The sequence below is a fragment of the Dicentrarchus labrax genome, unplaced genomic scaffold (assembly GCF_905237075.1).
Source record: "Dicentrarchus labrax unplaced genomic scaffold, dlabrax2021, whole genome shotgun sequence".
NCBI classification, from domain to species: Eukaryota; Metazoa; Chordata; class Actinopteri; family Moronidae; genus Dicentrarchus; species Dicentrarchus labrax.
The window spans coordinates 7,359,030-7,384,720 of NW_026136701.1; the positions used below are offsets into that span (position 1 = coordinate 7,359,030).

Genomic DNA, 25,691 nt, shown 5'->3' on the forward strand with positions numbered 1-25,691 from the left:
TCATGTCTTCCTGAGATTATAAGACAACCGTGAAACAATACAGCCAAGTGCTGAGGAAACCTGAACTCATTAACCACACACACAACATCTCAATCCTCACACACACACACACACACACACACACACACACACACACACACACACACACAGATTCAAGACTGAGGGCAGCTCTTTCGATGTATGCGCAGCTAATGTAGCAGTTACAGCTACTTATTGGATGAAATATGGCTGACATGGAGGGTGGACAGAAACAGCTAGGCTTTGTGGGAGAGGGCCCAGGGGAAGAAGCATTCAAAATCTCTTATTTCTGAGCTTCAGTACTGCAAACATGACTCTTTGTGGATTCAAATGCATTTATAGGGGCTTTTTTATTTCACAAATGAAGCAGCCAAACAGCTTTGCATTTCTGTTGCAAACTGAGGGGAGCAGAATTAAGGTTAGTAGCATTTGGTGATGTTTCAACAGATAATAAGACATTATATGTATGACAAAACATTTCATAACACCTGTATATAATGGGCTAATTAAACGTTTAACAACCCACACAATGGACAGAAACACATAATTACCTATTCTAAATTACCACTTTTATCAGCTACCATGGTCTCCATACTCTAAAAGTCAGGGGACAAAATGTATCTCTCTGGTCAGCATATTTTTTATAATTGCAAAATTTCCAGCAGCACTTGAAGGTAGCACTGGTTGAGTTGCTCCGTTGCTATGGTTACGATTGTTTGCCTCCCATGTTGAGTCGCAACCATCGTCTGTCGCACTAAAAGTAACTTTCCTTTTTAGCTTCCTATAAAAAGAGACAACATTATTCAGGAAAGTTAGAGAATTTCCAAAATCTTTACCCGACGTTGCAGTCTCTTTATCTTCCTCCATGAGCAGGTGAGCGACGTGTAGCTGTCCAACATTAACATTAGCTAGGTTACGTTAACGTAAGTTCACAAGACAGGTCATTATGCAGTGTTAGCATCCTGCTCATTTAAGCTTGTAACGTTAATAGTCAGTAACAACAAAACACTTTGTGGCGTAGTTATTTACGTTACCAATGTTGTTTCAGCAGGTTACTAACCTTATATAAATTGTGGACCTACGCTCTTATGCACAACTACTGAGAGCCTACTGTTTTGGAAAGTTAGCATTTCATAATCCATATGTATTAATGCGCAGGCAATAACAGAGCCTTAAATAAAGTTACATGATTTCACTGCTGTCTTTGGATGTCCAGGTTAGAGTGTTTGGGGAAATCCTTCACTGGTTCACAGAAACAGGTAAACACTAACAAAGTCAACTGTGGTTTGTTTTAGTTGTTTTAATGTAGCTAAATGTTTATTCATGGGTTACATTGTTATTTAATATTTAGTCTTACCTTTTTTGCAGTTATAATGCTGGTTGCTTCGAGTAGGCCACACATTGTCCATGCTTGTGCATTGCTACTTTACATCTCCTGATAATAGGCAGCTGCAAATATGGCTTGACCCCAAAAGAATTCTAACAAAAGGTTTCTCAGTGGTATACAGTAGTATCAGATGTACTAAAAGTTTACCAAAGTTTGACTCCAAGAAAGGCCCCATTTTGAAAATGGCGGCCGTTTGGTCCTTAAAATGACCATTACTCCTTTGTATTCCTCCTAGACCAGGAATACTGGTGCCTGATACATGTTTTGGCCATGTAATATTCTAATCAGCACATTTGCATGATAGATAAGTGATTACAAGTACAATTATATATTAAAGCAATTGGTTACAAGCATATTTATGCGAAAAATAAGTAAAATTTCCCTTAAGTAGTTGCATATTTCTCCTTTCTCATATCGTTTTGCCTAGTGCTGGTGGTTTCTGTGGTTCATAACCAGTCTTGATTCCAACAAAGAATAAATTCATAAGAACTGTGTGGTACTGTAAAATAAGTCAAAACAGGGCTGCCACGTGAAGGCTCAGTACCACTTACTTTACCATTATTTTTTATACTTTTTTGCACTGTGACCTTCACTAGATTTACCATTAGTTGTCACACTCTTCCTCCCATAGAGGTTGATTATAGTGATTCTCACAATTCCCAACTTGACATGGTCCACAAGCAGGCATACATGGTAGTTCATATGCCCTGCAACTGCACCGTTGTGTTCGGCAGGCAGTTGTGCAATTACAGTGGATCATCTGCAGGAGGCTTTCTGGTCATAACTGGTAGGAACCGGTTGTCCACCAGTTTCCATCCCCAATCCACTGTGTCATGTCACCTTCCTTTCCAGTCCACACCATGATCTGGAAGTAAACTCTTTGGCAGTGGTATTTGGTTGAGGACTCAGTTGGGGGCAGACGTTCTGGGGTAACAAGTGATTCGGCTGTAATGATTTTCTTGCTAAAAAGGTTGTAGCGCAAAGTGAATCGGTACTCTTTCGGCCAACAACACTGCCATTGCCTTGGTCCCATGGTCTTCTATGACATTCCTTGCTTGATGTGGGAGCAGAAACACATTTGCACAGGACTGGATGGTTGATTCACCATTCACAAGTTTCTGGAATGCTGTCTGTTTGCCAACACTAAAAATGCAACTAGCAACTAGGAACACAAGTCACTAGCCAGGACTTGTTTCATCCCACTGATGTACACTTTAGTAGCTTTGGACTGATTGATAAGTCCTTGTTTGTTGCAAGATATGGAAAGGAAATCATCTTTTCTTCCCACAAACTCAGTCTCTGCATTGAAGTTAACGATGGGGTCACTGTTTTCACCATGTCTCTGATGCGTATTGTCTTTGATGGAAGGACATTCGCTATAACCATCAAAAACGACTGTTGCTTTACCATAATGGCATATGGTAAAGTCTGCATATGACTGTGCAATGGCACTGTAACTGTCATCCTTTTTCCATGCCAAGCAGTGAACCAGGGAGCCACTGTCAAGGACATAATGCTCAGTTGGTGGGATGGAATCCAGGACAGTTTTGTTAGATTTCTTGCTTGAGAACTCAGTGACTGCCTGCGCTAGTTGGGACTTGTTGGCTTTATGGATGATTTCCTTGCCTTCGAACAGGGCTACAGGAAATGAGCAGAGCTCATGACTCATTACATCTTTCAGTAAAAACTGTCCAGTTTTCCATAAGCAATAACTTTTACATTGAATGTCAAGTCTGTGTTTTAGCAAAAAAAAGGGTATGTGTCCAAAAACAGGAGTAGGAGTTACATGACATAGGCTAAATCGTTTACATCTCTGGTTCACCCCAAACAAAGATAAAACCTTACAGTAATCTCACAAAATCATGTATTCCATCAATATGTAATCTTGTCAGTGCAATTTAGAGTTCTTCATCTTGAAAATTACACCTTTCTAGTGGTCAAACTTTGGTAAACTTTTAGTATGTTATTAAGGACACCTAATACTACAAAAAACAGCTGAGAAACCTTTTGTTAGAATTTTTTTAGGGTTATGTGTTTTTTTTTTTTTTTATATATGCAGCCGCCTATAAACACTGTATGAATATTACAATCATATTGATCTCTCTACCTGGGCATAGTTGGCAGAAGGAGCCATGCCTGCACATGCTGAGACACTCAAACCCAATGGTAAGAAGCAATTCAGACTTCACATCAGTGTACAAAACATATTTTTTTACTTCTGAGACATAAGATTTCACTTGAGTTCCACTTTGTGCTTATGCTGCTCTCCAGACAAAGTGAAGAAAAAGACAGTCACTGATAAATCTCGGTAAGAAAAGTCATGTCTTAGCAAATATAAATTTTCATCACGACATGCCATGCTCTACCAGCATTTTTATTCTTTTATTTACTTTTTGTATCCAGCCGAAGTCTTCCTGCCCGTGCACCGCCTCATTCTGTACAGGTAAGTATCCTGAGATAGACTATACCAAGCCTGCATTGACAGAAACATGTTGTACCTCACTACTGTACTTTAATTCTTTATCATTCATGTGGTTTCTTGACAGGAGACTCTAAAGTCTGGGTGTCCAAGAGGGGATATGCTGAATACAGATGGTAGGGTGAAAACTAATCTCATCAGTTCTGTTTCACAACAACAAAACTCCACAGTTCAGTACCACATAGTTCCCAGTCTTTTATAATGTTTTCAGCAGATATTTAATGACACATATAATTATAAATATAAATATAAGTGTTTATAGAGAACTCACAGAATTTGCTTTACACAGACTTTAACAATTATACAGGGGTAAATCCACTTTTGATCAGAGATAACAATTTCTCCACTGAAATCAGCCTCAAAAGACCAGAATGCATTGCAACCCTCAAACATATTATTTTCTTTTTTGTATTGCAGTTGCTGTTAATCACTCTCCACAAGTACATATAAATGTGTGTATGCTTGTTAAATGTGTCCAGTGTCAAGTCATTGTGGGAAATGTAGTAAGTGTAGGGGAAAATTCTTCCATAACCTGGAGAGGTGCTAGTTCTCTGAAGAATTACAAACCCAGTGTGATGAATCAAATTCCTTTACTCATGCAGCATGGAGGAAAGACCACAGCATAGACGTTCCCTCTAGACTTCTATAATGCTTTGCTTTTTATACCCAACACATCATTCAACAGGACACAGCTGTTGTCCTATCTAAATTACACATGGGCAGTTTAGGTCTTTAACAATGGTCCTCTGAGTTGACCCGACTCTGACCAACTGTTGACCAGTCATTTGCTACCATAAAACACAACCCCCTAACCGACCGTATACATTAACTCCCCCACCTAAAACATTCATCTACCACATAAGTCACAAACAAAGTCACTAACTGTGACAGAATACTCTTTATGTAAGTTCCTCTTTAATCGTGTGAGCATTTGGTTTTATTTACACTTATTCTCCAGCTGCATTAGTGTTATTTTATAATCTTGAGTTGCTCTTGAGTCATTAATTCTCATAATTGTCATCATTTACAGTTAGTTTGTTTTGTTTACAACCTCATATCAACGGACAGTTCCAGCTTGCTCTGTTCACATATGATTAACATTAAATACTTTAGCCTATTTTTCTGTCTGAATGAAATTTCTTGTATGTCTGATTCTCCTGCAGAGTGCTCACCAAAGGAATCAATCAACATAACACCAAGGTCTGTACTTGGAATTCACATAGTAGGCGATGAGACAAATTAAATATCACCAACACACAGTTTTAAATCTTCAATGTGATTTCAGGGTTGAAGAAGAAGCACAGTCGACTGCGGTGCCTGATGACAAGCTGAAAATGACAGACCTGAGGAAAGCACAGACCCCAGGCTCAGCAGTAACAGGTAGGTTGATGTAGAACAATGCAAAAATCATGCAAAGAAAGAAACACAGAGGGAAGAATCTTGGAGAGTTTTGTAGAAAATGATGATGATCACGACAATGTTAATGGTTGCCAGGAGGAACGACACATGCTCCCCCAGCAGTTGTACCTCTTCCCACGCATGAGGCGATTGGTGACGAAGTACAGACTGAGGTAGAAGATGCTGAGGAGGAAGACCTTAAGGCACCAGTGGAGCTGATAATGGAGGTACATATCATCATCAATAATTCCACACTTCAAGCTCTGTTGAGAAAATGTTACACTTTAAACTCAGATTCACAAAATACTTTTCATACTTTTAGTCAAAGTTCTACTTTGGGTCAGTTTGGACAAACTGTACTTGAGAAACTAGTGTTGAAATGAGGATGTATGGTTTCAGTTCCTCAGAGCTGTGATGGACAGAGACTCTCAGCTGGCCAGCAGACTGTGTCAGATGAGTACGTATCCTGCATCCATCAACTGTGTGTCTGTCAGTCAATAAATCAGCCACCGGTGTGGTCAGCCAATGGTTCTCTTCTCTCCTCGTTCCAGTTCTCATCTATGAACCAGACAATCCTGAGGCCTCTGAGTTTCTCCCGTTGATCCAGAAGAAGCTGTTGGAGGGTGAGATTCCCCCGGCTTTTTATACAAACACAAACACTTATTTCAAAACACACCATGAGTTTGTGTTGTGCTTTTTTTCCATTAGAACAAGAGGAAGAGCAGAGCACTGAGGAAGATGAAGAACAAGAAGAGGATGAGGACGAGGAGCATGATGGCGATGATGATGGCAATGACTCCAGTGACTCTGAAAGTGATGAGGAGAAATCTCAGAGCTCAAGCTGCTCCTCTTCGTCTTGTTCCTCTTCTTCACTATCAGATGATGATGAGGAGGAGGAAGACAAGCGAGTGAACAGACACAAGCCGTGTCCTCCTTCTCACATTTGACCCTAAATCTAATGCACCAATCCAGCAGTCACTTTAGATTCTAATACAGGATTGTATTTATTTTAATCCACAAAGCTACTTTGTACAGTCAGTCTTTTTCATATTTCACCTGCAAATAAAACATTTATTGTTGACAAAGCCGAGGCCTTTATTTCCTGGAAACATAAACTCATAAACTTGGGAATACAAAGTCATTAAAAATGTAACTGTAATTGTAAACTTCAGCTGATATAAATCCAATGAGAAGAAAATGTAAAGATTCAGATGCAGGAATTCACTTTACCAGTCAATAATTAGTACTGCAAATTAATTTATTATTAAATGTATCATTAACAAACCTACACTTTAGATGGAACAGTACCAGTGAAGAGCTTTTTACTAATGAGGGTGCATTGTTTAGCTGACAATTAAGCATGTTTTTCTGTGATACTCTGCTCTATGTGCACACTGTATCATCACTTTCAAGGTTACACACACATAGGCAGTTAATTCATATAGTGGAATGCTATCAGCCACTATATTCTGAGTTATTATAACATGGCAGAGCTTATGTTTATGAGTCGTCTCTACGCGTGACTTGTGAGAGGAAAACGCACGAGCGCCATCTGATAAAGGCTGTATAATTTGCAGTGAGTGAATGAACATAATGGCCGCTCTCTGTCCATTCAGTGAACCAGGACACAGGCATGAGGATGACAGTGAGGACACTAAGTCAACGCCCGCCAGCCTGGATTCACTTTGATGTCCCAGTGTTATTGTCCATGTCAAGGTTGTAAAAAGGGTGCAGGTCAAAAATTATGAAGCATGCAGTGTTGTCATCTCATGAAGGTGAATATTACTGTCAGTATTTGTATGGATGGATGGATAATGGACGGTGCATGGCCGCTCTCTCCATCACTTGGTGCTTTTATTAGAATTGTCTTTATTCTGGGCTAAACAACCCAATTGACACAGTCCACAGGTCCACTGAAACCGATCAATGATTTCTAGATGTATATCAGTTGTTACTAAACCCATAAACCAACTGTGTTTGTCTTCCCAAGGTCAATTTCTATGTAACCCACTCTAAACACAAATCACATTCAAGTCTCCATCCTCCATCCTGTGACACCCACCTGGAGACACACACACACACACACACACACACACACACAGAGAAAGAGGGGTGGGTATACGTCACTGGTGTTTTTCCCTTTGCTTTTTAGGCTTCTTAAAGTGGATTGTGGCTGTCAGTAGCACTCAGGGAAGCTTCATTAGTCGTCAGAGGGAGGCAAGGCTGTGACTCATGCCTGCGTGAAGAGACCAATGGGCAGCCGGAGCCTCAGATATAAATAACGAATAAAAAAATAATCTTAAGAGAGAAAGGGTCACTTGCGCGCCGCTGGATGGGATTTTATTAGTGCGCTCTGTTGGTATTCCGCCATAGCCTCCACTGGACTGTTGCTTGTCGAGCCTTTGGGTGGTAATTGTAACATCTAGTAATAGTTTCTCTGGACTCGACAACCTGTGCGCCTGTGAACCGGTAAGATGTCTCCGCCTTTCATTTCAGCGGCGCCCTTGATATACTGATAGGCTTCATATTCCTTCATAGACAGACAGGTCTCATTCAGAGATCATAACGTCGGAGTTATTTTGGATTTTATAAATGATTGTAACAAACTAAAATCTGTTATAATTCGCTTATTCGCAACCGAGTGCCAGATGAGTGACAGAAGGAATTCATTAGTTGTTGAGTCTGTCTCTCATACCACGATGACATTGAGTGATATTCCCGTTCAAAGCACAACTTAATTGAAATGTCGATTGCTGACTCAATAAGTGAATGACGTAGCTTATTTATGTGGACATTATAGTTACAATTCATCAACATTTGTTTAATAAATCAGTCTTCAGTGTTTAAAAGCAGCTTTTATCGAGTTATGTCATGTATTCAATTAATTCTCCTTATGTGTCTTCTTAACTGTGGCAGGCTGAATGTGTCTCTCTTCATTCTCTTTCATATTGTTTGTATTCTTTAGAAATATCCGTGCTGTGGATGAGCACAGACATAAAGCTCTAAACGGTCTGGTGCCGCTCTGCCCAACACTGAAAATGATCATTTTGTTCCAACGAGCTATTATCTATTTCTTGTACGTCCCTGATAACAACTTCATTTCATCTTTAACGTTGTCTCTGTGTTGTGGACATTAACGTCAGACACAGTGTCCCTGAGAGTATTTAATGGCTAATTGAATGCAAGAAATATTGAAGGCTATCTCCAAAACGAATGGACCCATTATGTTATCACCAAAACCATTTATCCTGGTGTGCGTATTTTCTTGTGCGTCGTGCGCAATTCTCTCCAAATTGCGCGACTTGATTCATAGCCCACCCTGCTATCCTCCGGGAATAAATTGTTCCTGGCGACGCGCAGTGGATAAATCAATTCCTGATCAAATCCTGGCCTAGCCATTAAACTGAAGAAATATACATTATAGGTGTGAACTGGATAAGATGGTCTGGCCTCTTCTAACCGTGGACCGTTTTGTTTGCAGCTGAATTATTTCCCAGCTGGAGATCAGATTTCAGAGGACTGATGGCCACGTCTGAACCGAGAGCCACCGGCGGGGACCCGGACCCCAACTCGGACAATTTAAGACCTCCGTCCACAAGTACGTTCTCACACTCTTCTCCCTGTTAATAACACCATGATCCACTATCGATCCCCGAGGATAAAGCGTTCAGGCTGTGCCTACAGAAACAGCCCACTGGAGCTGACAGAGACTCGGTGCCTTGCTCAAAGACACTTATGCAGTGCGATCTATTGCCAACACGAAGGCTTAGACCCATTCACCCCCCACACACCTCTGTCTCTGCCTCTGTCTGGCTCTCTCTCCCCTCCTTCTCTGTCTGATAAAAGCGAGTCTCGCCCGGGCCATTTGCTGTGTGGGCTCCGTCGTTAATCATTCCGGTTAAAAACAGAGCCATCACAGCTGCCTGTCGCTGCCCGGCGGAGCAGCGGTGCGCACCGAGGACGGGACCTGGCGTACAAATAGGCTAATGCGACATTAAGGCTTTGGTATTTATAATGAGCCCTGAGTATTTAGCGATAACATATTTGAATAAATATGCATTTCCGATATAGAATCCTGATGGAAATATTTCCCCATATTTTCTTGCAATAACGCTTTCGCTGTCTGGGTTTTTAATCGCAATTTCTACACATCATTTCAAAAAGCAGACCATTTTTATTTATGATTATTTATTTTTGTCACAATTAATCTTATCTTGTTTCCCAGGAAGCTTCAGGCCCTCCGGGCTGATGAGTTGCTCTTGGAGAAATATGCAGAAACATTGCTGCTATTTTATTTTTTTAAGAGTCGGAACCTATTAAGTATACATTAACCTATGGGTTAATTAATCATTTGAAGCTTTTGTCGCATACACATAGTCCACCCTATTATAGTGCACTTGAGCAGCCATCTGCAGTGCAACGCGGGGAAATAATTATAGGTTTTTGTCTTCAGCTAAATGTAAAAGGAAATAAGCTACAGTTCCTGAGGACCAGTGTTCAATTCACGTTCATATTTTCTCTCTTTATCGAATAAAATATTTTGGAATCTTTTATCTGTGGCCCTTGGGTGTCAATAAACATTTCTGCAAAAAAGTCTTAGACTTATTTCAAATGTGAATTTGTACCGAGGAAAGCCCATTAAAAAGACGATGTTTGTTTTGTCTGACTTGCTGGTATACTGCTGCTGGATGTTGCCATTATCTCTCTGACACGCTCCATCTCACGCGCCTGACGGCCTGTAGTGTCTTGTGTGTGTGTGTGTGTGTGTGTGTGTGTGTGTGTGTGTGTGCCTTGGCCTCAGCACCTCGGGCTGTTCTCTCCGAATGAAATTGCCTCAGTAAATTTAAATACTTGTTTTTGTTTTGAAACTTTTCCATCAGGTATATCCGCCGCCTCGCTGTTGCTCTGCTGCCGCGCGCTCTGCATTTTATTCCCTCTGGCTTCTGCTCCATCTCTGCTCACGCATGTCCACGCTCGGGTTTGTGTGTAGTTCTGTGAGTGTGTATGCATGATGTGTATGTATGTGTGAGACGCACTATACTATAAGTTTCTGCATCAAGCCGGCCATAGACTTCCCGGCCACAGACATTACCAGCTCGCTCCAGTCACATACTGTGTTTCACTCAATTAATTTCTGCCCTCCTCCGTGAGCTCATTTCACGGGCGTTAACTCCAGCCCGCCCCTTGGCTGGGTGTGTGAGCCGGCGTGGATGTGCCGGGCCACTGTCGGTGCCTATTGATTGAACTTAAATCGGAAATGTTATAAGACTCATCCCCCTTACGGTCAATGGATGCTGTGGTAAATAAAGAAAGGTGGATAAATCCACGGCCAGCAAAGGCAAACAGAGACAACACTGAGCCAAACTGCTCAGATACAAATTGTTTAAGGCTTTTAAAAAAATTAAAAAAAACCCTGAAAATACCAAAGAGAATTCAGAATCACACACCCGGCCAAGAGTCGTCCGCATCCCGCTTCCACATGCTCACTGTGCTCCACCAGCTTTATATCCATCATCCGCCCATCCACGCTGTCTCCGAGGCCTGAAACTCAAACGTTCATTCTGTTTTAGCCTACGAATACGCGTGGATGCACGGATGCACACGGAAACTGGGGATGAAGATTTGTGGTAAGTTTTGGGCACATAAAATGTTCCACATTCTTTGAACATGCCATATTTATAGCCACGTTTTTGACATCTTAAAAAAAATGCTGTTTGGGAAGGAGATATGAATGTATGGTGACATGTCTCCATAATATTCCACTGGGGATGTGCGTTTTTGCTTTTATTCCCTAAAATTTCCATCATAGGGTGTCTGTTTTTTAAAATACAACTTAACCTGTTTGGAGGCCTGAAATAGGCCATGATAAAGGCTGTTAGAGCAGGGACATCCACGACTGTCACAGTGTGTTTCCATCTTCTAAAGGTCAATGGACATTAGCCTGTAGGTCTGATGATGAGAACCCCGGATCACCCCCCCCCGACAGCCCCTGAACCCACCATGTCTTTTCCATTTCACCACTGAAAGAAAAAAATCCTCGAGACAGGCCTGGAAACAGAACAACCTGTAAATCATTTTCCATTTAGATAGTTCTTTGAAATAGCGAATGTGAGGTTTCAGGGAAGGCGTGTTTATTTCTCCATCATTGCGTTTCTTGAAGTGACTCAAAAAATAAAATGTGTTTTTCTTGCAGCAACGGGAAATGAATGCCATGTAGATATGACCCATTTAAACGGGATATTATTGATTTTTTTTTGTAGCATTAATCAATTAAGACCAAAGGATCGAATAAGTTTGATATTTGTATTACCAAAAATGAGAAACCGATCAACAGATTTGTTTAAATGGCATTTTGACTGGAATGGAAAATGACTGGAAATATTTCTATATGGGAGCAGTCAGATGATCTCTCATATTGATTTTGAATATGTAATTTAGGATTTAATGAGCAAGTTTCCATCTAAAAATATAAGCGACAGTATTTTATATGATTACAGATAACAAGGGTGCGTGACTTCCACGTGTTTTGCGCACAATTAGGCCCACACATTATCCTGTAGTTATAGAGGGCCTATATGCAGAGGACTGATCACCCATGAAAACATATAGCTAGGTTCTGCAGGACCAGAATGCTTCAGGGCTCTGGCACTCCTTCATTAGCCCTCTTTACAGGGTGTGTCTTTATTGGTTGTCTGTCACCGCGGGCTGCTCATGCCCACTGAACCGGTCAGTCTGTGGACTGGGTGCTTCTGGGTGTTTCCTGACTGGGGTGTGATTGTGATGTCAGAGGGTGGGGCGTGTACCCCCCTCACACACATACTGGTGGTTCCTCTCGCGTGTGTTTGTGTGTGTGTGTGTGTGTACACATATTAGGTCTATATAGGGTTGGCCTACACCAAAAAGGAAGGAATTCAGATTATCAGGAGCTGACTTTAGCAACACAGATATTTTTCAAACGCGGCTCTAATATTTATAAACTAAATAACTCTCAGTGTTTGGGCATTCATTTTGTATTTTCTTGAATTTTTAATTTTTTTTTTCGTTTTAGTCCCATAATTTGGTCTATTTCCGTGTGTGTGTGTGTGTGTGTGTGTGATGGAGATGTTTGGTGATAACTCCTGCCCTCCGCCGTGTAACACCCTAGGGTTCCTGCAGAAGAACAACAGCCTGGACGAGAAAGGGAGGCTCGCGGGCCAGAAGAACCTGCTCTCGTGCGACAACAGTGACAGGGACGCGCGCTTCCGCCTCACCGAGACCGACTTCTCCAACCTGTTCGCCAGAGGTGAGAACTGCACGTGCGCTCATTCAGCCACACACATCCACGTAAAAATAAGACACTGTTAATTTCTCGTAGCATTGAGGTGCTTTACTGCACGCTACGGTCACATTAATCTCGGGCTCATTACTTCATTAAATCGACTGTTGGGCCTTAAAGCTGTCAAAAAGCCTGACAGACAGCCAGAAAAGCATGTCTTCAGTTTAAGTTTTCACTCGATAAAGTAGACTACAATATTAGCCTTGTTACACCCAATGAAAGGCAGCTTACAGAGGACGACGGCTAAAGGTAGAGGCGTAGCGTTAATTATATCGAGAATGAGAACCAGAGGCTGGGGGTTGGTTAAAGAGTCAAAAACGTATGTTGGGTTGGACTATTAATTGGACTATTACAAAAACAATTAAAACAGTAACTCGTGAAATTAACGTTATTCTAATGTTGTTATTTTTGTAAGATGTGCAGTGTTACCAATAAAGACGTCGGGAAAATGGATACGTTTCTCAGACAAAATGTATGACGCGGTTAGTAAAAATATATTAAGCTAGGCTAGAAGGCCTATTTTAAAAGTAAATGTTGAGTTATTCGACCAGAATAATAAATATTACACACACACAGGTCACCAACAGAAAAACGGTAAGAAATACTAAGTCTAATTTGGGCTTAAAATAATGACTAAAGCTTTCTAAAGGCTACTCATTAACATGCTCAGACGGGCTCACGGGGCTTGTAGCTCTAGGCCTAATATTTATCTCCTACGGTAAATTTCCACTACCTTTCTCCTTAACTTTTAGACTTGCTGCCAGCCAAAAATGGAGAGGAGCCTACCATACAGTTTTTGTTGGAGATGGTCGACATCCTCACCAACTACGTCAAGAAGACTTTCGACCGCTCCACCAAGGTGCTGGACTTCCACCACCCCCACCAGCTCCTGGAGGGCATGGAGGGCTTCAACCTGGAGCTGTCCGACCAGCCCGAGTCCCTGGAGCAGATCCTGGTAGACTGCAGGGACACGCTCAAATATGGCGTCCGGACAGGTAGGCCGGGGCACCTTCAAGGTTGAACTGTACTATAGAGCTGTATGTCCGGGTGCACTTAGTTTGAGTCTGAATATGACTGAAAAATCTGAGGCCTTTTGAATAATTCAGATGGTGGGGTAGGTTATTTCCAGTAGAAAAAGGACACTGAAAGACAATTAACCCACAAAGCATACTATAATATTAGAGGTTGAAATGTACCTTACAGTCATTCTGGTAATGGTATCTCCAATATTATTCTATTAATATGAAGATATTCAGTATATATTCCGAAAAACACGTCAGTTTTATCACTTCCATGTAAATCAATACTGACAATTTCACTATGCAGAGGAGAATTCAACACAAACCATTAGAGAAGAAGCTGTTTGCTTGATAGTGTACAGCCTATTACGATGACTGCCGTATTTACTGTCCCCCTGATAATATAGTTGACATCCACCTTTTCTTTTCCCTCGACTTATTAAAGCAAGTGTTGCCTGAGGGGATCCTAACACGGGCTGTTTCAAGCTGTTAAAAACGACAACGCTCAAACTGTCCCGTGGGTTTCATATATCATGCAGGGTCTACTGTGTCTACAACTCCACACCACTTTTCACCCGGTGACATGGACGTTTTTTGTGCTTTTCAAAACATTTCTAGGGCTCAATGTCCCACTGGAGGAGCTGTCCACAGTGCTGAAATATAAAGCAGATTTTTCTCTCCTCTCGCTGTTAAGCAGCACTGTCAGTTTGTTTAATGTACCCACAATATTAGATTAATTTTTCATATTTGATATTTTTATTCCGAAGTAACTTAACATGGCTCACATATTAATTATGTGAGCCATATAGCGGCGCCTTTATAAGGTGCTTATATCCATGATTGCATTTAGTCTCCAGGCCTGTTGATGGTAACTGTGTGTGCAAGCACCTTAGAGTCTAAATGGCTGTCTTGTTACCAATGTAATTATGGTACACTGAACAGTGCTATGTCAGATCCCTGAGGGTTCATGGCTGACCAGGGGAGTACAAAATGAAATCTGAATGACTGTGAACAGTGAAATAAAATACTGTTTCTTTATGTTTCTTTTCTTTACATTTTTTCACAATCAGTTGTAGGAAGTCAGCTTCAGCCTGCAGGACATTGTAGTCATTATATGCCTTCATTATGTACACAGGATAAAGCAGGCATGTTAGAGGCTGCCTTCCTTACTGCTTTCTCTTTATATAAAGCATGATCCCTTCATAGAGGCAGTGAAGCCCTTTTAGTAGGAATGCCATTAAGATAGTTTGTGTGTGTTGTTTTATGTTTAGGTCACCCACGATTCTTCAACCAGTTGTCTTCTGGTCTGGACATCATCGGTCTAGCCGGAGAGTGGCTCACCTCCACAGCTAACACCAACATGTAAGTGATACGGTATGCTGCTCGGTTTGCTTGTTCATGACACACATATTATCTATAGGGAAACCCCCCTGTGTGTCATGGCAGGACAACTGAGATTTCCTGTTTGTAGGCCACTGGAATTAGCCCCCAGTCATTATCATATATAGTCATGGTGGAAGTGCTTATGTTGTTCCTCTCTCACTCCATATTTGGTCACACCAGCCTCCGAGGGCAGTTATATAAAGTGTTTGGTTTGTCCTGTTGAGGCTGTGTATTGACAGACGGCAGGTTGCCACTGTCCTGTACTGTATATCGAAGGCAGCCCAGCCCCAGGGATGGTTAGATTGCATATTGATCTCAGGTCACAGTTACATGGTGGCCCAGTCTGATAGAGGGCATGAACCTTTTCAGCATCACACACTCTCATCACAGTTAAACACACACACACAAACTCACATGCTGTAAATAAGCTGTAAATCTGTGTTATGTTCACTGAAATAGAAGGAGGAACATCAAACTAATACTACTGTACAATATCAGAACATTGAATACAGACATGCGCACACACAGAGTTGAACACAGACAAGCAAATTTTTGCTGAAAGTGAACCAGCCTAATATTTACAGCTCTGTCAATTCATTCTAAATCTACCATTTTAAGTTTATTTATTCACTGCAAAAAATACAGATTCCTTAAAAATTTGAATTGATTGCCATGAGCACAATGGAAATATACAAACAGAATGTCACAGCCATATTTAGAGTGATAGGACTGCTTTTAAGAGCTCACCAGAGAAGAAAATGTACAGCACTTTTATGTATGACAATTATTCACTTTATCATTTAATCTGCCAATTACTTTCTCAAGTAACTTTAATCAATCATTTGGTCTATAAAATGTCAAAAAACAATGAAAACTGGCCATCACACTCTCATCCAATGTCTCGTTTTGTCTGACAGTCCAAAACCTAAAAATACTGAATTTAGTATCATATAAGACAAAGAGAAGCAGCAAATCCTCATGATTTAGAAGCTTGTAATAGAGAAGGTTTGTAATTTTTGCCTGAAGAAATGAACAATTAATCAATTAATTGAAGTATTGTTTCAGGTCTACTCTTAAGTGTGAGAGAGAAAAAAGACACAACAATCACAGAGCTTCAGACAGAAGGCAAAGACGATTCTAACTGCTTTTTTAAAGCAGATTCAGTCACTTAAATGACTGAACAAATCAAGAGTGTGCCTCGGTGACACTGATGTAGAGAAATTTTGGCATCTTAGTTTCATGGTACAAACTGACATATAGCTGCAGAGACAGCAGGACCTGTACAGTGCAAAAAGACAAGTAGTGGGCAGAGGACAATATACTCCACTCTTAGATACAAATTGATCATTCAGTATTCTCTAACTATTGTGGCCTTTATCCTTTCTCCTACACTGGCTGCTGAAGAAAAGATCGATGTACGGATAATAAACCAAAAGGAAAATTGAGACACTTAATTTATCCAGTTTCTCAAAACATTAGCTTAGGAAACCACCCCTCTTAGGAAAAACTTTCCCATCTCATCTCCCGGTTGGAAGAATGCCCCAAGAGACAGGGCCATTGAATTCACACACTCGTGCACACTTTCATAATGACACACAGACGCACGCGCACACACACACACCAGCTCTGGCTGTCCCAGATACAGCAGCTAGGGTTTCCAGTCCATTGACTGCAGGCTCATTGAGAGCTGGTCTTAGCAGATAGGCCAGCTGGGCCCCACACTGACACACAATGTCCTGCGGCTGCACAGAAAACCCTGTCACACAGTGGAAACTGGCTGCTGCTGCTCCCTGCGGAGTGCTCATTCCGGCTCTATTGTCCCTGTGGATACAGACTGACTCACTGCTCCTTTGAGGGGCTGAGAGGAGAGTGTGGTTGGGGGTCAGAGGGTTAGTCATATAGAGACACACGCACACACACACACATTCAAAGGCAGACTCACACACACTGAGTGCCCTTGATGACGATAATAAGGGCATTTAGGGGCTGTCCCTGGAGACAGGCAGGTGACTGAAGGGTAATTTTCACCCTGAAAAGACCAATGATTGGCTCTGATTGTGATAATGATCACCATTATTGTCATTACAGCGTGAAATGACTCACAGAGAGGAGAATTTTAAAAAGGTGCACTTGTTTTGTCCCTTTCTGCTGTGGTTGGGATACATTTTTGGAAGAAATGAAAATGATACATCCAGGAAATTAGTTTTTTCTATTACTATTATTTAGTATAATTATTATTATTATTATCCATATGCACAATAAACCAAAGAAGACCATATTTCTTAGATTAGGCCAGTTAGAGGCTGCAAAAAGAGATTTTGTCTTGTCTGTGATTTTATCCTTTGTTGTCACTGTTCATAGTCGAAGCCCAGCAGTCACAATCTGGTCTGGTGTATTGACTAGAAGCTAATGTTGTAATCAAATCCATCCTCTGGGTTACATGAGAAAATGTCTTCTCTATTTCTTCGTCCCATTTTTCTGTTTTTAATTTAATTGCTATCTATCCTTGACCATGGCTTTAACTCTTTTCTCTTTTCTCTCCTGTTTTCTGACACTTCTTTTTGCCTTGTCCTGTTTCTTCTCTGCACACTTTCCTTGCTCTGCTTCCATATTATCCCCTCCTCTTCCTTTGTTGTCCTCTGTCACAGTTTCCTTCAGTGCATTGTTTCCCTACAGCCCCCTCTCCTCTCAGCCTTTATCTCTCCTCCACTACCCAAGCTACAAAAAGCTTCAGTCCTCGTTTAGATAGCTACTTGTGCAGAAAACTAGGCGGAATTAAACAAGAGAGGAGATAATGTTACTGTTGTTTTAGATGGTGGTGGCTGATGGGAGTAGATGACTGTTGTGTAACTGGCCTCATTCAAAGGAGGGTAAACAGGGATCAGTCCTCTGGGAGTGTGTGGGAAGCAGTGGAGAGCAAAAAGAGCAAAAGCTCAGGCCTCACTGTAAGAGTTTGCTTTCTGTGACACATTTAATATACTTAAGCTTCTCCAGGAGTTTTGCTCTTTTGTTTTCCATAAAGCTAACAGTCATTTTATGTTAGCTGACAGAGAGGTCAGAGACACATGTATCATTTTCTAAAAGCTGTCTTCTGTCTCTCTAACAATTCGTCTTGGGTTGGGAATATTATTTTTTGTTTTTTAATCTTTTCCCTTTTCTTTCTTTTAATGAAAGAATAAAATGTACAATTACGGTATCTTCCTCAATTTCTGAATTTTGGGATCAACAGAGGCTGTTATCTCTTTAAAACACACTCTCTGCTGGTCTTTCTTTCTCACACACACACATACACACACATTCACATCCTCTCAGCCATCAAATTCATTCAGACTTGCTGCTGAGATTGGCAGGATTGACAGATAGCCATCAGAGCTTTGTGTGCTTTAATTAAACTACTGAGTGATTTTAGAGAGCATTTGAATATGAATGTTTGCTGCCTGACTCCTATCAGACACTTTTTAATTAGCGCAGTCAGCACAAGCTCCAGTTTGTGCTCTGTGGATGGAATTATAGTAAAGCTAATGAAAAACCAATGAGTGTGTGTGTGTGTGTGTGTGTGTGTGTGTGTGTGTGTGTGTGTGTGTGTGTATGTGTATTTGGACTTCTAATCTGAAAGTGTGTGTGCATAAGAATTTCCTTTTATTCATCTTGCTCTGAAAACAGTTGTTAGTCACTGCACTGTTACAGTGATGTTGAATGACGTGCTATATTAATGAATTTTGTGATATGATTGACAGGTTCACCTATGAGATTGCTCCAGTGTTTGTGTTGATGGAGCAACTGACTCTGAAGAAAATGAGAGAGATGATTGGTTGGCCTGATGGGGAGGGAGATGGAATCTTTTCACCAGGTCAGTCTATAAATAACAGTATCCATATGACAAAGTGAGACATAAACAGAAAGTTAAATGTTGTTATTTTATTATAATATTATGGTAACAACTGTATACACCAAAGTGTGTGTCCAAGGTGCTGATGTGTGTGTCTTTCCTTAACAGGGGGCGCTATCTCCAACATGTACAGTGTGATGATTGCACGTTACAAATATTTCCCCGAGGTCAAAACCAAGGGCATGTCTGCTGCTCCTCGCCTGGTCCTCTTCACATCTGAACACGTATGTGACTGTGAACACACGCGCACACACACACACACACACACACACACACACACACACACACACACACACACACACACACACACACACACACACACACACACACACACACATTCTAGATATTCTAATAAAGCAGGAGTTACGCTTCATTGACTGTAGATTGAGGCCATCGAAGAAGTCCAGTAATAGTCAGAAGGCAATGGCTGGTTTAATGGATTCTTTCTGCTTTCATCTTCTTTTGTCTATAAATAATTGCACAGTTGACAACATGGCAGAAAGCAAGCCAAAGCTCAAATAGCAATTAGCTCACAAAGTCTCCACTGTCCTGAGAATTTAGCTGTTATTTTAATGAAAGATTAAATATATACCTTATGTGTGTCCCTACAGAGCCACTACTCCATAAAGAAGGCTGGAGCTGCTCTTGGCTTTGGTACGGAGAATGTGATCCTGCTGAGCACAGATGAGAGGTGGGGAACTGATCTTATTAAATTTAAAGCAACAGTTAAAGTAAATGTGTAAAACACTGTGTATAAGACATGTTGTATGTGACATAATATGATGCTCTGCGGCCTTTCAGAGGGAGAGTCATTCCTGCGGATCTGGAGGCCAAGATCATTGATGCTAAACAGAAGGTCAGTGTCACTGTTTCTTTTCCTTTCTTTTTGTTTATTGTTTCTTTATTTGCTCTCGCTTCTTAACCCAAAACCCACCCTCTTATTCCCATGTATGTTGATTCTACAGGGTTATGTGCCATTGTTTGTGAATGCCACAGCTGGTTCGACAGTGTACGGTGCATTTGACCCCATCAATGAGATCGCTGACATCTGTGAGAAGTACAACTTGTGGCTCCATGTTGATGTGAGTACTTGACCCTGGAGCAGGCTCTGTAGTAACTTTATAGTAGCAATAGTCATACTATGTCCTTGCCTGCATACCCTTGTCTAAAAGTGCTGTCTCCTCAGGGAGCTTGGGGTGGTGGACTACTGATGTCCAGGAAGCATCGCCATAAGCTTAATGGAGTGGAGAGGTAAGTACATGGAAGCAGATGTGTTGCTCTGTATTGTTATTTAAAGAAAACCATCATATAAACTACCTCAGTACATTTGTGTAAGACCTATATTAAACTTTGCAGGGCCAACTCTGTTACCTGGAACCCTCACAAGATGATGGGTGTGCCTCTACAGTGCTCTGCAATCCTGGTCAGAGAGAAGGTACAGTAAATACACAAACACACACAGTTCCTGCAAGTGGAATATTTCAGGAAGATGTTTAACTTAAACACCTTATTTTGAAGATTTTATTTGTATATTGTGCATTGTACCTGGATTATTGTTATTAATGCAACCTTTCGTAGTACCAACAGCCAGTGAAAGTGCCATGGAAAGAAGAGTGGTGTAAATAAGGTTAACAGTGTTTGTACTTTATGTGTGTCTGTAGGGAATCCTGGCAGGCTGTAACTCCATGTGTGCAGGCTACCTGTTCCAACCAGACAAACAGTACGACGTTACCTACGACACAGGCGACAAAGCAATCCAGTGTGGCCGACACGTTGACATCTTTAAGTTCTGGCTCATGTGGAAGGCCAAGGTGAGATAGAAGGAGACAGATACACACACATATTTATACTGAATAAATTGTTCTTCATCCAACATATACAAGTGTATAAAAGGCAATCAGAACTGTTATGGTGTTATCATAGCAGATGCTTTAGCTTAATACTCAATGTTCTTTGCTGTAATTATTGCCTGACCACCTTTTCCCCCCTGCAGGGCACCATAGGGTTTGAGCAGCACATTGACAAGTGTTTGGACCTGTCTCAGTACCTGTACAACAAGATCAAGAACAGGGAGGGATATGAGATGGTGTTTGATGGAGTGGTGAGCTTCTCTAATATTCTATTACATCTGTTATATCTGATCACTAAGGAAAATTCAAATATTATATTATCATATATATTTAGTATTAACTTTACAAACTGCAAATTAATTATGTTAATTAAAATGTTGAATTCTTCTTAGTCATAGTATTTCTCTTGCTGTCTTTCCTCTAACTCCACCTTTTTTCATTTTATTTTCACTTGGATTAAATGTAAAAAGATACTGAGGTTTGTGTGCGTATTAACTGTGCAGAGCTGAAATGATCAATAGTCAGTTAATCGATTAGTTGTCAACTATTAAACAAATTGCCAACTTTTTTAAATTATGGATTAGTCGTTTTGATTCTGATTTCAGCTTCTCAAATGTGAATGTTTTTCCTGGTTTCTTTAGTCCTCTGTTACAGTAAACAGAATATCTTTGGGTTGGGGGCAAAACAAGACAGTTGAGGATGTCACCTTTGGGCTTTGAGAGTTGCAGCCTTATAACCATTTATGTATTTCTGTCTGCAGCCTCAGCACACCAATGTTTGCTTCTGGTACATCCCACCCAGCCTGAGAGGCATGCCTGCTGGTGAAGAGCGGCGAGAAAAACTCCATAGGGTAATGACATCTGTCATTGACTGTTTACTTCGTCAAACTACACATCACTATAGATGGAAATGAGCAATAAATGTATTGTGCACTGTGTGTTAAATAACAATACAATGAAAAGTAAATTAATTGGTTTCAGATATTTCCACCTATCAGCTTTCATGTTCAGCCTTTCCTTTTTATTCATACAATGAATGATGATTTTATACATGTTACTTATAGCATACTCCCCTCAGGGATAAAAGGCTTTAATTTGTCATTTTATTGACTCCACTAGGTGGCGCCAAAGATCAAGGCCATGATGATGGAGTCAGGGACCACCATGGTGGGCTACCAGCCTCAGGGCAATAAAGTCAACTTCTTCCGTATGGTCGTCTCCAATCCTGCGGCCACCCAGTCGGACATCGACTTCCTCATTGATGAGATTGAGAGGATGGCTCGCGACCTGTAGACCTCTCAGCCATCAAGCAACCTACAGTCTTTATCTGTTGTATTTCCAGGCCAATTGCCATTGAGGTGAAACATTCACAGTGCTGCAGACAGAATAATGATAGACATGTTTTAGGTTCTTTGTATCCAGTCTGTGTTTGCCTGAAGCATTCTGACTGTTTCTCCAACCGAACAGAAACCTGAGTTTCTTACTTGCTCATCCCACATAGTTCCTCCTCTAGATAAAATATATAAGTACTAAGTATCTGAAGGCTCCAGGTACAACAAACATGCTCTAATGTGTGTGTGTGTGTGCTGTGGAATCTTGTAATGTGTGTGTGTGTGTGTGTGTAATCTAGTTTCTTGTCCAATGTAGTTTGTCTATTAATGTCTAAGTATGTGTGCCTGAGTGTGTGTGTGTGTATGTTTGTATGTGGTGAAACACTGAAAGGGAGAAAAGCACAGATCAAAATATAACAAACTATCATGAAATTATTCTGCTGTATCATACATTTGCTACACAAAATTGAATCATTGGTGCTTTCAGCTGTACATTATATTTACTCTCAGTGCACCGACCTATTTGTCCTAAACCAGTGTCCAGACCCCTGAAGCAGTGTGTGTGTGCGTGTGTGCAGGTGTGCATGTGGCACAGAGTGTATCCTGTCCTATATTTTAGGCTAGCAGTATGATAAAAAATAAGCTTATTATAACCTAATGTGCACACCATAGGTACAGAGTGTGTATAGCTGAGAGGTTTCTGATAACCTCTAGCAGCTGGTGTACAGTGTGCAATATTTGCCCTCCTAGAAGTTTAAGATCAATATTGAAATGTCTACAGCTATCCCAGGTCTGTGACAACCTTTAACCTGTAAAACGCTGGCTCGTTGTCTGTTTCATGCAATCATGTGATTACCCTTATGTGTTTATAACATATTTTAACATGTTAAAATATTAATATTTGATTATATAAGAACAAATATTTATTGCATTTCCACTGTTTGCAGATTCAGGTATTTTATTGTAAATGTATCTTTATGTGTATTACATAGTAATACATTTGTAAATGTAATCACAGGAATTTGAGTAAAGATTATTTATAGTGATTTTGTCAGCCAAAGAAAGAGAATCGGGAACAGAGCAATCCATTGTCCTTCATACAGAACCTATAGATTATAGATGTTTGTAAAATGTTACCTATTGACCCTTGACTGCGATGCAATTTCTATAGTGTGTTTCTTTCTGTGATTGTGAGTCTTTTTGACTGAATGTTTTGAGACGACTGACTGGCCTTCTGATGAGATTAAGAATGAAATCTATATGATCCTCTGGTAGTCCTGCCGGTCTTTTATTTTAGAGAAGCACAAGGATGTGAGAATGTACTCTCCTCTAGAGACTGGTAAGAAAGGATTGTTGTATCTGTCTGAATCCTAATGCATTTACTGTAATATAATATATTAATTGTAATACATATTACCTGTATTCTCAGTGTTATGGGAGCTCAATGGAATATCTTATATAAAGAGTTCCTGTTTGTGTCTTTACACAATGTTCACCATTCTTTCTTCCATTGTAAATGGACGTGTACTATGTATTATAAGACTTAAGTTAACAAAGTATTTATAGTATCTAGGGACCATATGTGAATGGCACAATTGCATAAATCATATTTAAGGTAATCTGTGTACTGTATGTGGCCAATGACTCCTGTATTCGACCAATCTGTTTTTTTGATTAAGCCAGCTGTAAGGGGACGTTTCCCAGGAGGTTTTCAGTAGGCACTTTAACAGAATCATACCATCTCAAAAAAGATCTTTAATAAAGTCTATTAAAGGAAAAAGTGAGTCTCACTTATTGAAGCAAACACACACAGTCTATTTCACACTCAACCATTTTCTCTGTGGCTCCACAAACTGCACTCTTCAAAAATGACATTTTATTTTTGTCTGTAATCCCACTCTGCCTCTGAACTGTCAGTAGCGGCACCAACACACACACACACACACACACACACACACACACACACACATACATTATTGCCTCTGCCTAATCATCCTGGAGGAGGCTTTGTTTGCCCCCCAGCTGTGTGTCGGATTGGCTCTCCCATCAGCGCCTTCTCTCCTTTATTTTTCTCCTATATTCCTTTCTGCATTTCTTCTGTCTCATCTCTTTCCTCTCCTCTCTTCTACTCATTTATTCCTTTCTTCCTGGGCATGTGCTCCTCCCTTACTTGTCTCTTTTTCTTAATTTTTTCCCAATCTCTCCTCTCTTCTTGCCTTTCATCAGCTGTGAGTATGATGTGATTCAGCCTCACTAGGCCACCATTCACAGTGAAACAAAGGCATTGGTTACAGCGTTTCATAACCTTTACATGGAGGGCATAAAAATGTGGAGGAGAAGCGTGGCTGTGGAGTGAGGCTCAAGGTACATAGTGAGTTCAGCAATGAGGCTGTACTGTGCTGCCATCGCCCTCTGGTGGTGACTTTCTGTCTGCACAATCATGTGGAAAAAACATAATAACAAGGGTTTTTTCAGACAATATATTCATTATTTTTTTCTTTTACAACAAGTAGAAGATTACATTCTGAAACAAGATAATAAAAACAAAAGCAAACAAACCAAAGGCACAGAACTGCAGCTCAGATTCATATACACACCACCAGAGGAGCAATCAATAAAATCCTTGCAGCACAATGGCAGAGACACCAGGCTCCACATAGTTCAGATAAGGTTCCCAAATTGAATGAGTCTGTTTTTGAATGTAATGTACATATAAGATACTCTAATGTCACTAAATCAAACAGCACTCTCTGTCAACCTTTTCCATTAATCCGCTGCAATAAAATGTTCTGGGAGGCCCATGAGGGGCACTGGGTCCAATATAAGGGGTTTTAAAATCTACAAGGAAAAATCACATTAGTAATCATGATACATATAGAAGGAAGTCCCTATTGGATCGTATATGCATATATGTCAGAACATCATTCTGGTTGAAATAGAGGTAAAGCGTGGAGCGGTAGATAGAAAAGAGACTTCACTGTAAAAAATAACTTTCAACATGTTTATTCTGTAAGGAGTAGGGAGCAACACTATCTGTGGGACAGGAAGTAAAAGGGCTTTGTTGAATATGTGGTGTTAGTTTTGAGTAAAATTTGTGTTAATAACATCATAGTTTCTGTCATGGTCTCATTTTTTACACCAAGATATTACAGTTACATTAATGTCTAAAAGTGATGTAAAAGGTCTGGAATCTAGAATAGAGTTGTGGAGAGGTCATTAGGCTTTGTATGGACTCAATGCTCAATAGCCAACAAGGATGATTTGTTGAGCTGCTAGAGAGAGAGAGAGCATCACTACAGCTCTCACAAGTCAACTGCTGTAAGCTGTACGGACTGATACACACTAAAGATAAATATATAAGAAATGTCAGATATGACTTGAGGTAAACTAGTAGGGCAACAGTATATAATAAGTGTATGTTGAAATTGTGTCACACAAGCTTGCTTCATGGCAAAGAGCAGCTTTGCCCTCTGCCCCATATAGGCTGGGAAATGAAAAGCCTGCCTCATACACTACACTTTCAATGCAACAATAGAAAAGTAGCTTCAGGGGTTTCAGAGTGGTTGCAACCTATTGAATATTCTACATTAATAAACCTACAAGATATTGTGCAAAGCAAGCCT

General features: G+C 40.6%; 2 protein-coding genes across 5 annotated transcripts; both read left to right on the forward strand.

The window, feature by feature from the left end:
- Positions 1-237: 237 nt before the first annotated feature.
- erich2 (glutamate-rich 2) lies at positions 238-6,367 on the forward strand. Of its 3 annotated transcripts, XM_051409076.1 has the most exons (12): positions 730-891; positions 1,235-1,277; positions 3,523-3,571; positions 3,677-3,713; positions 3,809-3,848; positions 3,952-4,000; positions 5,048-5,084; positions 5,170-5,264; positions 5,379-5,509; positions 5,682-5,739; positions 5,834-5,905; positions 5,991-6,367. In XM_051409076.1, exons 1-12 carry the CDS (start codon positions 884-886, stop codon positions 6,227-6,229), a joined length of 858 nt encoding a protein of 285 aa, XP_051265036.1. In that variant the 5' UTR covers positions 730-883; the 3' UTR covers positions 6,230-6,367. The 3 variants fall into 3 exon arrangements, with proteins under 3 accessions (XP_051265025.1, XP_051265036.1, XP_051265046.1); XM_051409065.1 differs by lacking the exons at positions 730-891; positions 1,235-1,277 and adding an exon at positions 238-436; XM_051409086.1 differs by lacking the exon at positions 1,235-1,277.
- A 1,098-nt stretch (positions 6,368-7,465) lies between these two features.
- On the forward strand, positions 7,466-23,848 carry LOC127365520 (glutamate decarboxylase 1-like). Of its 2 annotated transcripts, XM_051403675.1 has the most exons (17): positions 7,466-7,751; positions 8,764-8,880; positions 10,853-10,909; positions 12,427-12,564; positions 13,350-13,592; positions 14,888-14,978; positions 18,737-18,849; positions 18,997-19,112; positions 19,500-19,579; positions 19,690-19,744; positions 19,854-19,970; positions 20,075-20,139; positions 20,245-20,323; positions 20,550-20,699; positions 20,882-20,989; positions 21,499-21,588; positions 21,857-23,848. In XM_051403675.1, exons 2-17 carry the CDS (start codon positions 8,805-8,807, stop codon positions 22,028-22,030), a joined length of 1,752 nt encoding a protein of 583 aa, XP_051259635.1. In that variant the 5' UTR covers positions 7,466-7,751; positions 8,764-8,804; the 3' UTR covers positions 22,031-23,848. The 2 variants fall into 2 exon arrangements, with proteins under 2 accessions (XP_051259635.1, XP_051259639.1); XM_051403679.1 differs by lacking the exon at positions 10,853-10,909.
- The last annotated feature ends 1,843 nt before the right edge of the window (positions 23,849-25,691 follow it).

Excerpts from the sequence above, each read along its gene's own strand:
- LOC127365520 (XM_051403675.1), top strand. The coding sequence starts at position 8,805 with ATGGCCACGTCTGAACCGAGAGCCACCGGCGGGGACCCGGACCCCAAC. Across the intron at positions 12,565-13,349 it reads CTCCAACCTGTTCGCCAGAG|ACTTGCTGCCAGCCAAAAAT; the intron begins GTGAGAACTGCA and ends CTTAACTTTTAG. Across the intron at positions 20,140-20,244 it reads AAGCTTAATGGAGTGGAGAG|GGCCAACTCTGTTACCTGGA; the intron begins GTAAGTACATGG and ends TAAACTTTGCAG.
- erich2 (XM_051409065.1), top strand. The coding sequence starts at position 329 with ATGACTCTTTGTGGATTCAAATGCATTTATAGGGGCTTTTTTATTTCA. Across the intron at positions 437-3,522 it reads CTGAGGGGAGCAGAATTAAG|TTGGCAGAAGGAGCCATGCC; the intron begins GTTAGTAGCATT and ends ACCTGGGCATAG. Across the intron at positions 4,001-5,047 it reads GGATATGCTGAATACAGATG|AGTGCTCACCAAAGGAATCA; the intron begins GTAGGGTGAAAA and ends ATTCTCCTGCAG.